The sequence below is a fragment of the Megalobrama amblycephala genome, linkage group LG18, assembly GCF_018812025.1.
Source record: "Megalobrama amblycephala isolate DHTTF-2021 linkage group LG18, ASM1881202v1, whole genome shotgun sequence".
NCBI classification, from domain to species: Eukaryota; Metazoa; Chordata; class Actinopteri; order Cypriniformes; family Xenocyprididae; genus Megalobrama; species Megalobrama amblycephala.
Genome location: NC_063061.1, coordinates 37,316,266 through 37,327,356, shown reverse-complemented (window position 1 = coordinate 37,327,356; position 11,091 = coordinate 37,316,266). Strand labels below are relative to the sequence as shown.

At 37.3% G+C, this 11,091-nt stretch overlaps 1 protein-coding gene across 2 annotated transcripts; it reads right to left on the bottom strand.

Moving 5' to 3' along the window:
* Positions 1 to 3,785: 3,785 nt before the first annotated feature.
* On the bottom strand, positions 3,786 to 5,259 carry LOC125253631 (ly6/PLAUR domain-containing protein 2-like). 2 transcript variants are annotated; one of them, XM_048167670.1, is made up of 4 exons: positions 4,930 to 5,259; positions 4,738 to 4,857; positions 4,466 to 4,591; positions 3,786 to 4,086 (listed from the first exon to the last, which is right to left on the bottom strand). In XM_048167670.1, the coding sequence occupies exons 1-4, from the start codon at positions 4,976 to 4,978 to the stop codon at positions 4,052 to 4,054; spliced, it is 330 nt and encodes a 109-aa protein (XP_048023627.1). In that variant the 5' UTR covers positions 4,979 to 5,259; the 3' UTR covers positions 3,786 to 4,051. The 2 variants fall into 2 exon arrangements, with proteins under 2 accessions (XP_048023627.1, XP_048023626.1); XM_048167669.1 differs by having other exon boundaries at positions 3,786 to 4,151; positions 4,930 to 5,255.
* Positions 5,260 to 11,091: the final 5,832 nt, after the last annotated feature.

Genomic DNA, 11,091 nt, shown 5'->3' with positions numbered 1-11,091 from the left:
TGGAGTGTTCCTTTAAGGGTGCTTTCACACCTGCCTCATTTAGTTCGGTTGAATCGTACCAGAGTTCGTTTGCCCCTTTGGTGCGGTTCGTTTGGGCAGGTGGGAAAGCAGCAATCGCACTCGGGTGCGCACCAAAAGCGGACCAAACAAGCGTACCGAGACCTGCTTGAAGAGGTGGTCTCGGTACGCTTTCAAACGAACTCTGGAGCGGTTCGCTTGAGATGTGAAAGCAATCGACCCAGTTAACGGACCAACGAACCAAATGATATCATTTTCATAACGGAAAATATGATATAAAAATCAGTAATGTCTGATTCTGTGAGTGAGCACATTATTTACAATATCTAAAAGCCAACGAGCGCCTCTGGTGTGTAATTACACTTCTCCGTGCGAGAATGCTGTCCCGACGAAGTCTCAGTTCCCGCTCTGCTTCATTATAAAATTCAAATGGTCTCTCTCGACAGACACACGGACAACAGGTCGCCTACTAGACAGCGCTGGGAAATCCAGAGATGGAGAGAGAGAGAAAGAGCGCGGGTTTGAATTTGCCGCAGCAAATATGAATTAACTGCGGGAGAGACGGCTACATTTATAAAGTGTTTGTGTGTGTCTCGACAGTTACAAATAAAGCCACAATAAGCTCATGGAGCTAGTTTGTCAATCATTATTTTGATGGATGACGCAGCGAAAACTCTGACCGATAAGAGGACAGTTGTACTCGCATGTGATTTGCCTGAATGCATTTTGGTACGCTTTGAAATGTTGCCATGTGAAAGCGAACCGAACCAAGAAGAAAATGCAACATTGTAACAAATTTAGTCCCTGTTTCGGAACAAAACAAGCGATCCATAGGTGTGAAAACACCCTAAGTGAACGATGGGAGCCAACTCCTTTCTGAGAGCCCATTTATTTGATTTACTTTTTTTTTTAATCATAGTTCAAATTCACTGCTTTTTTCACAGTCTTTTGTCCTGCACCCTTTCCCCTACACTGTAAAAAAAATCCCGTTGTTTCTACGGAAAAATACCGGCAGCTGTGGTTACCAGAACAATACTGTAAAAATGACATCAAACCGTAAACATACTTACGGAGTTACATGTGAATTTTACATTTTAAATATGTATATTTAACATTGGATTTCAGTACACTGTAAAAAAAAAATCCCAGTAAAATTTACGGTAAAATAACATATTTCATTAACTGATATAATGTTAATTTACCAACCTAATGAAGTACTAATATCTGTTTTGTATCTTTATAATACACTGACAGTCACCAAACACAGTGGTGATAAGAGTCACATGATGAATCAAAGTTCATCACAAGCAGCTTTTCCACAAGCTGAGGAGGACAATACTAATATATAGAAGGTGCACACAGTGTCATTCACACACACACACTAAACACCATCATGGTAACATGCATGAAACTTTAAAAATGCAATAAACATTAATTTAACAACATTAGATGTAACATAAAACCCTAATGTACATAACTGATTAGAAAAAAATGAGAAAAACTAAGAAGAAACAGTTATTTCAACAAAAATATATCAAATGTGAAGTGTCATGCAGGGAATTGTGGGAATGTCAATTTATGGTTTTTCACTGTAAATTTTACAATGAATTGTTATTTTTCACTTTCAAAAACTGTGAATTTAACGGTATTTTACCGTAAAATTACATTAAATGTACCGTTAGATCTATTACAGTTATTCACCGTATATAGTACAGAAACTTTCTGTAAACCAATTGACAGTTTTTCACCGCAGCATTTTTACAGTCTTTTACTGTTAAAATCACGGTAATTTTTTACAGTGTAGACAGGGCTCTGGTCAAACACTGTGTGCACCTGCACCAGCAGCTCCCTCTTGTGGGCTTCAGTTAAACATGCAGATATATTACCTTTTGTCGCCCTCTTCACCTCTAGATGGGGAACAAACATAAATGTAGAAATAATTTACTAACATAACAAACTACATCCCTCCACCCATTCTTCAAACCGCTTGTCTTATCACAAAACCTGGACAGAAAGCCAGTCCATCACAGACAACTAATAATACAAAAATATAGTAAATATTGGACTGTTAAACTAATGACATGTAGATATTAGTTTTGGGTCATTTCAGTTCACACCTATTGAAAATGACCATTTAAATTCATTTTCTAATTATTTTTATATTTCTATGTTTCTATAACCTCAGTAATACACAAGATCTCCTGTGTTTTGTGTGTGTTCAACAAACCTTAAGCTCACAAACAAGCCTTTTGTGCCAAAATATGTGATCATTTCAGAGATTTATCATCTGCACATGTAAATCTGCAACATGTCAGATCACATGGACAACTCTGCAGTCTCTCTAGTAAAATCTAAATGTATTCAGTGTAAATGTGTGCAGTTGTGGATTATAGTCATTTAGCATTTCAACTTAAGGCCGTATTCACAAAACATCTTAAGGCTAAAAGTAGCTCTTAACTTGTTGATTTAGGAGAAACTCTTAAAAATAATGGGTGTGTCAGTCCTAATTTTTTGGACTCTTAAATTTTTGCTTTAAGAGTATCGCACCAAAGCATTTTAGCGCTAAAACTAGCTCCTAAATCTGTGAAACGTTAGGAGTAGTCAAGAGGACTCCACTAAGACCTGTATCTTCTCAAACAATGCTAAAATGTTGCCCAAAGAAACTTGTAAACACAAGCGAGGCAATAGTTGAATGAACTTTGAGTGTTGAGCCTTTTCTTCATAAATGCAATACATATTTTGATTTATAGATTTGTATCTACGATAAAAAGCCATGAATAACTATTTATAAATAAATAATGTCAGATTAACTGTGGCAGTTGTTTTCACCAGTTCAAATGATTGAATAAAAAAATATAATAAGCATATTTGGCGTGCTGTCCAGTGGGATCGAGCGCTCCGAGCTTGGAATTTATCCCAAACCCAAAGTTCCATTATCTCTCCAGCCGATGGAGGGATGCAGAAAACTGTCAAGATAACTATAGGTGAGTCGGCTCTCGTCTGTGTGTATATACCTCCACTCGAGCTGATTAGATAGACTGTTTGAACGCGCTCCTCCTTAACTTTATAAAACATAATTTGTCGCTTGAATTCTACATTCTCTTGAGACGCAGACATGTTGAGGCTGACGAATAGCTGAGCATATATGGAAACATGATACCTCATTCAACAATATTTCTATGATTAAATCGCTGACAGAGACTCCTTCCCCATCAGCCAATCACTGTGTGCATAGTTAGTTTGTGTGTTGGCATCATCCATAGCAACGAGGTCAACCCCAACCTTACTCTTAGTTTAAAGGGATAGTTCACCCAAAAATTAAAATTCTGTCATCATTTACTCACCCTCAGGTTGTTCCAAACCTGTAAACATTTCTTTGTTCTGTTGAAGATATTTTGAAGAATGTGGGAAACTGAACAGTTCTGCGACACCATTGATTTCCACAGTATTATTTTTCCTACTATGGAAGTCAGTGGTGCCCCAAAGTGTCCTGGTTACAAACTGGTTACAAAGTATCTTCCTTTGTGTCCAGCAGAACAAAGAAATTTATACAGGTTTGGACAACTTGAGTAAATGATGGTCATTTTTGGGTGAACTATCCCTTTAAGACTTTGTTCTACGCCTTAGTAAAAGTTTGTCTCAGCAGCTTTGTGGGTAAGTTTTAAGAGAAAACTCTTAGCTAAGAACTCCTAGTGGAAAGATAAAATGTTTTGTGAATACGGCCGCAGATTTCCAGTCCCTCACAGAAATAACTGAGAAAGATGTTTACAGGTAAGTAAATATTTTATTACAGCAGTTTATCTCACTCTTTTTAAAACATTACATTTTAAAGTTTCTTTAATTCTTTATTACATTCTATAATAATTTTTATTTTATGCATAATCTGTTAGTGCTGATGCAGTATTTTGTTTAATATTCATTTAATAAAATACATACTTTCAGTTCCTTAAACCAAAGAACAGAAGAGCAACAAACAAACATTATTCAGTAAATTAAGTCAGTTGTGTCTCATATTCAGTTTTTGTGCTGATCTTCACTGTAGAATCTGAAGTCTTGAATCTGGATTCACTGAAACAGGAAGTAGAAGAGCAGAGGAGAGAAGAGCAGGAGGAAGCTTCCCTTAAACACTCCATCTAATCAAGATGATTATTGATTAATACTACTACTAATAATAATAGTTATTAAAATGGCATGTTTATTGTTGATCAATTTCCTCACATTTTTTTAAAAACAGTAAAAACTCTCAGAAAGCACTTGACTAATTCATACACTTTTCATGCTGTTCAAGCTTTACACTATTTTTGACTACTCTTGATATTGTGCATCTTATGAACCATCACTTGTGTATTATTATTGTTTGTTTGAATTATTGAATGACTTGTATAAATCATTTCCTGGTTTTAAATAAAATCCAACTGCTAGCACACAGTCAAATCAAGAATAATACCTGCTGCATTGCAAAGGTCAGTGTCACAGCAGCGGGTTGAAACTGTCCCTCCAATTGCTAACTGTTTGGTCCCTGGTTCACATTGATTTGCACACCCTTTTGTTGTGAAGAACACCTTAGTGGAACCTGCAAAAAAAAGACAAAAACCATATAATAAGATAATAAAACAATCCCAAGATTTAGTGATGTGAAAAGATCCACAAGTAAACTTTTTCTCCAGCAGTACTTTCACTTTCAGTAAATTATTACAGCAGATTTGACACTGGACTTACCAGCTGATTGTTCAAATAAACTGCTTTCACATTCAGAAAATCCATCTTTACATGTTTCCACTGTTGCTTTACAGGAACCCGTCAAAGCAGATGAACAAGAGTAACACTTGAGAGAATATCCTTAAAGACAGAGAGAGACATTCAGATCTCTGTGTACCAAATAATACATTCAATACTTGCTGTTTTTTGTACCTCCAGTAAGAAAAATGAAAAGAAGAACGACAGAGACTCGCAGAACCATCGTGTGTCAGAAACAGAATTATCGTTTCCGTTTCTTTCATGTCTGTTCAGAAAGGGGTGCTTTTAACACTAGACCCGCCAGGGGTCGCTGTATACCTAAAACCGCCATGCGGGTCATTTGATCCGCGCACATTACACCTGTTTTTATATGGCTAAAGAACATATTATTTCACTGTATTATGTCACTGTCTTCACAAAGAAGTGTCTGGAGTCATGAAATGATTATGTCTAGTCATCAACTATATTTTTGTCCTGTTGTTTTATGTTCAAGGTTTTTTTTTTATGCATAAAAAAAATCACTTTTCATAACGGACAATATAAGTCTGCACTGACAACGAGAATTAGAAGGAAGTAAACACATATTTGAGTGGTGTAATATTATAAATAATCATAGATAACCCATGTTATTTAAATGACTAAAATAGCCTATAGACAACAATGAACAATAATAATTCACCACACTGCATAGGATGTATGATGCGATGACAAATTCAAGCGCACAGCTTCACCTTAATTATTTACATCCAAAGTTTATTGATGCTCACCCTCTGTACTATAGCAATCCTGTCCTGAAGAACAGACTCAGTCAGTCTAATTTTTCTCAGAGGCTGGATCGCTGTCTCACCACCATCAGACTCTCCATCACTCATGGCATTTAGGGCTTCTACCTCTTCTGCATCCATAAATCCTTTTACTCATTGTGGCTTTATTTATGAAACTGATAACATTAGGTATTCTAGAAGAATGACCAGCTTTAATTAATAGATTATAATAATGCAAATTAAGAATTTTAAATGGAAACTAGAAAAATTCCTCAAGACAAAAGTTGCCTGTTGCTAGGCATTTTTAGGCAGACATTGTTGAGGATCATACACTGATTCATGAGTCTAAAGGCCAATTCACACCGCCCCGACGACGGCCAACAAACACCAACAAACGCCAACGAACAAGTTGGCCGTTGGATTTAGAATTCTATGAGAAAAAACTGTCATGTTCACACCGCCCCAACAAACACCGACCAACGAGTGACGTCTGACTGGGAAAATTCCACAACTACACAAGTAACCATGTTAACAATATGTCAGGTTAGTTTACTATATTAATAATATAGCATCATATATATTTATATTGTATTAAAGTATTGAGGCAAAACAAAAATAACCTGAAATCCGAAGCGCTGTAGCCATCGATCTGATCGTAACCTATTGCGCTGCGGTTGGTATACGGTTTTTAAACTTTTTTTTAGCGCGACCCTTTTTATTAACGAGACCCATAAGCATATACAACCATGTAGCTAAACAAGTCAAAACGAATTATTAAAAAACGAAACTGAAGGTAAACCTGCGTTGCTCTCATGGTGGTTATAACGTTACCTCTCTCTTTCGGTGAAGTGGAGCAGCTGCTCTTGCTGAATGGCACGGATTGCACTATGGACTATTGTACCTTTTGTATATATATATATATATATATATATATATATATATATTAACTGTATTTTATTTTTTATAACGAACAAGCTGCGATGTCACGTTTCCAGTGCTTTGTTGTGTGTGCGTGAGGCGCGGGCGCGATCAAATAGCTGTCTTTGAAGGGGACTTCCCTCATCGTCATGGCAACGGTTCGTTAACAGGTCAGATTACGTCAGAGTTGGCTGCCGTCTGTTGGAAAACTGTTCACACCGCGCAGACATTCCACGACCCGACAAACGCCGATTAAACATGTTCAGTCGGGTGAAAACCAACTCCGACCAACGCCAACAACGGCCAACAAACGCCAACAGGGGTATCACACCAAACCAACAAACTCCAACAGACGAGTTTGTTGGCGTTTGTTGGCCGTCGTCGGGGCGGTGTGAATTGGCCTTTTAAAAGGCACTGCTCAAAACTATTCAGTATACTGTCTGTATAATGAATTTAACAGTTAACACACTCAGAGCTTAGACTTGGGAGAGGATCAGTTAACCAACATCATTAAATAACCAAATTCATCTGATCAGAGCTTCACTTACAAGCTGTTGTAACAAGCATGTTTTGAAACACACCAGAGAAAATCTAATTTTAATGTCAAGAATTAAGAGCCCATCTAAAGCAAACACTCACCTCCATAACAGTGACTTCAAACTTAATTATTTTCAATAAAACATCAACATATAAACTTATAAACTTGGGTTCATCAGAGTCAGAATGAACCCAGAACATCTAAATTTCAAACTTTTTATCCTGTTACAAGTTTACCACTCTGTTCACAGACAGGGCTTAGCCTAAACCAGGATTAGGTCTTAGTTCATAAACATTACTGGTGGTGTGCATCTTAAGACAAAACAGTGGCACTGACATATTTTAAGACAAGTTGCGTTCAGTTAAAACAGCTCAAACATACATTTTAGTCTAGAACTAGCTTAAGCCTTGTCTGTGAAACTAGGGGTATATGTAAATGAAATTGCTCCTGTTGTAACAGCTGTGGTCTGTGTGTTAATGAAGTTGTGACACCTCAAGCAATAATTGGCTTGTTTTGATTAAAAAAATCTTGTGGATTTCACAAAAGATGGGGAATTACAAAGCAGGAGTGAAGCCCTGTTGATCAAATTAAATTAGTTTGTTTTAGTTTAAACAAACAAAAATATGGGTGTTGAACACAAGGAGAAAAAGTCCATGATGCAAAGACTGTCAAAGACTGTATTCACCTGCACTCGCAGCGCCCTCTTCTGGCCTTCAGTTGCTCTTACATATTTATCAGCTTCCCGTCTTCACCTGTAGAGGGAGCATTTTTGTTGTTGTTGTTCAAAATGCATCTCCGAATGTGTTCGTCTGAAAGAAGGCTGAGTAAAGCTTGGGATCATTTTCATTTTTGTGTGAACTATCCCTTTAATATGAGGCCTTGTTAGTAGATGATTAACAATATTCACTTCACATGTGATTGGTTTTGACCAAGCGGCAACCTCCCCCAGTTTCTCGTGAAGCCAATACGGAAGTAACTTAAACTGCAATTCATCGACTGGCCGCTAGGGACAGGCTGCAAAAGGGAGCAGAATCTTATTGACCATCATGTTAAAACAGCCAAGTTTACAGCAGAAAAAAACATGTTTACACTCTGGTTCACATTGTGTTTTGGTCTATACTGCTAATATTGCCCTTCATGACAACTCTGAGGGGGTGAATTTTTTTATAACTCATCCGTTTAAATTATATTAAGCCTTAAAGTTCTGCATAATTAAGGGCGTGGTCACTTGAGTGACAGGTGGATTGGCACTGCTGTCTGTGAGCCGTCATGTTACCTCAGCTAATTCCAGCCACTGAATTTGGCATCTCAGCCGTATTTGTGCCTTTTTTCTGGATTATTTTATACAATATGGCTTGCTGCATACTCGAGACAGATGTCAGTCTGTGTACATGTGCTGGCATGCGGAACACACGTTGTTGGATCGTCGTGGCATTGGCTAAAAGTTTTGTTCCTTAGATTTACTACAATGACAATACCAGGAGGATATACAACTCCGACAGCACTGCTTGGATATTATAACTAAAACTGCTGCACTGTTTTGAAAAATTATACTTTGGACACGTGCTCATTAGTTTGAGAGAACATTTGAGAGTTATACAGATATCTGGTAATGTACGTATAGAGTTTTACATTATAAACGATGTTTTATGTTTTGAAATGGACATTTTACCCAAGTGCAACGGATTGGATTCATCTCGCGATCTCTATTTCATTAAAGTTATGAAGTCCCAGTTGATTTTTTTGTGTTGTTTGCACACCCCACACAAATTAATTAGCCTACTGGTGTTGGAGCATCTATAACGTTATCTTAAAAATCACCGTAGATTGACAATAAACCTTTAGTACTTTCTAATGATATTGTTATCTTTATTAATATTTTAGATAGTATCTAAGATAGATATGCTAGGCGGGCGTGGTTTCAGCAACAAGTCGCATGGGCTCCAACTACATCCCGCCTCTTTGCCCATTTTCAGTTATCCGTGAGTGACGTGCGGTCACGTGCAGCTAAGATGCACTGTTGCCAACTATTTTCAAAGGAAAGTAGCTAAAGCCTGCCCAAAAAGTCGCTAAATGTCGCTAGATGACGTCATGGGTAAATTAGCATATTCGTGACGTCATCACGCCGGTTGCATTCTGCCTGCCTAATGTGTTTTCTCTCCTAATCCGTGCTCACATAGCCTACTGTATTTTAATACAATATAATATAATATAGCCGAATGTCAAATAAAGCTGTTCTCATATATATATATATATATATATATATATATATATATATATATATATATGCCTATATAATTTTTTATTTTTTTGTCCGGCAACAAAACGCGTATGATATAATGAATGACATTTTTATACATTTGTAAATTACATGAATTCAGAGAGTTCGGAAACTGGATGAACTAAAGCTCTGTGATAGTGAGTAAAATAAGTGATAATAAGCACACGAGAAAAATGGAAATTAAAACCATCAAACTAAATTCTTTAAATATAAAACAAAGGAGAATCAGAAATAGTGTTTGGTCCGTGGCAACACTGTGTGCTCGTATGTACTCGCTCATTCACATCTGTCAGATGCCGTGCACTCAACGGTGCTGCTGCTCCTCTCAGCCACTCAATGACGGCAGCGGGAAAGCAAGACCTCGCGCTCACAGGACAGTGCTGGTGACATTTGAAAAGTTACTTAGGTTTGTCCAAAAAGTCGCTAGATTTGTCGCTAGGCGCTTTTTTGAAAAATTGTCGCTAAAGGGGTCTGAAAAGTCGCTAAATCTAGCGACAAAGTCGCTAAGTTGGCAACAATGCTAAGATGGCCGCGGCCTCATTTTTGCGTCAAAACTGCTGTTCAGAACTCTATGGGTGACGTCACGGACACTACGTCCATATTTTTTACAGTCTATGGTTTTGACTCATCAGTGTATGTTAAAATAAACATCTTTGTGATCTGTAACTGTGAAGAGGAAAATCCTGACATTGAATGCAAATATTGTATTAAAAACCAAACATATCTTTGTTTTTAATGATCATATTTGATCACATTTTTCATAAATTTTCACATTTTGTGCAGTACTCTTGCAGTCTTTAAAAGCACACAAGAAACAAGATGATATTTTATTTCATAAAGCATCCAGTATACTTTTCAGTTTATCACATCAGAACACCAATTAACTAAACATGTTTGCTCAGAATAACTTGCTCTCCACGTCATTTAATGGTGAAGAAAATGTTAAATGAGGCCTAAAGAAAATTAAGGTGAGATCACCAGAAAACAAGGAAGAATGAAAAAGTGTGCATGGCTCTTAGGGATAAAGTGTCCAAGTAAAAAAAAATGCCTTTCCTTTTCAGAACATGTTTAATTTCACATAACATAACACACATAAAGGTCACACACATACGGAGGTCAGAATGAGTAATGATAGAGTTGAACCGGAAGAGGTACTGTTACTAGAGCTATAGGAAAAAGTCAAAGACAATCTGGAAAGGAATTATCAGTTTCTTCAGCAATAGCAAGGGTATTACAAATCAATACTAAATCACTGTTTAGTGTTCAAATGTACGATACTTGCAAGATGCCTTTAGGCTGAGGAGCGTCGGATCTGCAGGTTGAGGAGAGATCTTGAGGATTTCGTCTGAAGTTGTTGCCAGTCTTTTCTATGTTGGATGTTGAGCACATGGCTGGTTTGTAGGCCTTGGCCTGAAGAGGCCTGCAGCAAGGAGAAGTCTGTTCAGTGGTCCCAGACGCAAGGAAAGAGAGGGAGTGGCATTGTTCTCTAGCTTTTAACCTCTGGTCAAAGTCCAACCTCTTAAAGTTGATGTAGCCAGTGAAGGTGTTGTATTTCCAGGCGACAACACACCTCCTGTCAGGGCTTTTACGACCAAGAAAGATTAACAAGCTGAGTTTTTGAATAAGAACTATTAAAGATTCTTGTAATACTGATGTGTTGCACAAGTATGGACATACCGCATACACAAGCATTTAAATCTTTTCGATATGAACGCATAGACACTAAACATGGCATGATTGAAGTTACCTTAAATGTATCATAAAACATACACATACATACGTGAATACAATGATTGTAATACAGCAACGGTAATAATGGATACCATTTCCTGGGA

What these genes read in the sequence shown, in the direction of transcription:
- LOC125253631 (XM_048167669.1), bottom strand. Translation starts at nt 4,978, where the DNA reads ATGGTTCTGCGAGTCTCTGTCGTTCTTCTTTTCATTTTTCTTACTGGA. An exon ending in TTTCATTTTTCTTACTGGAG is followed by an intron (nt 4,858 to 4,929) that starts GTACAAAAAACA and finishes TCTGTCTTTAAG; the next exon opens with GATATTCTCTCAAGTGTTAC. An exon ending in TTTATTTGAACAATCAGCTG is followed by an intron (nt 4,592 to 4,737) that starts GTAAGTCCAGTG and finishes TTTTTTTTGCAG; the next exon opens with GTTCCACTAAGGTGTTCTTC.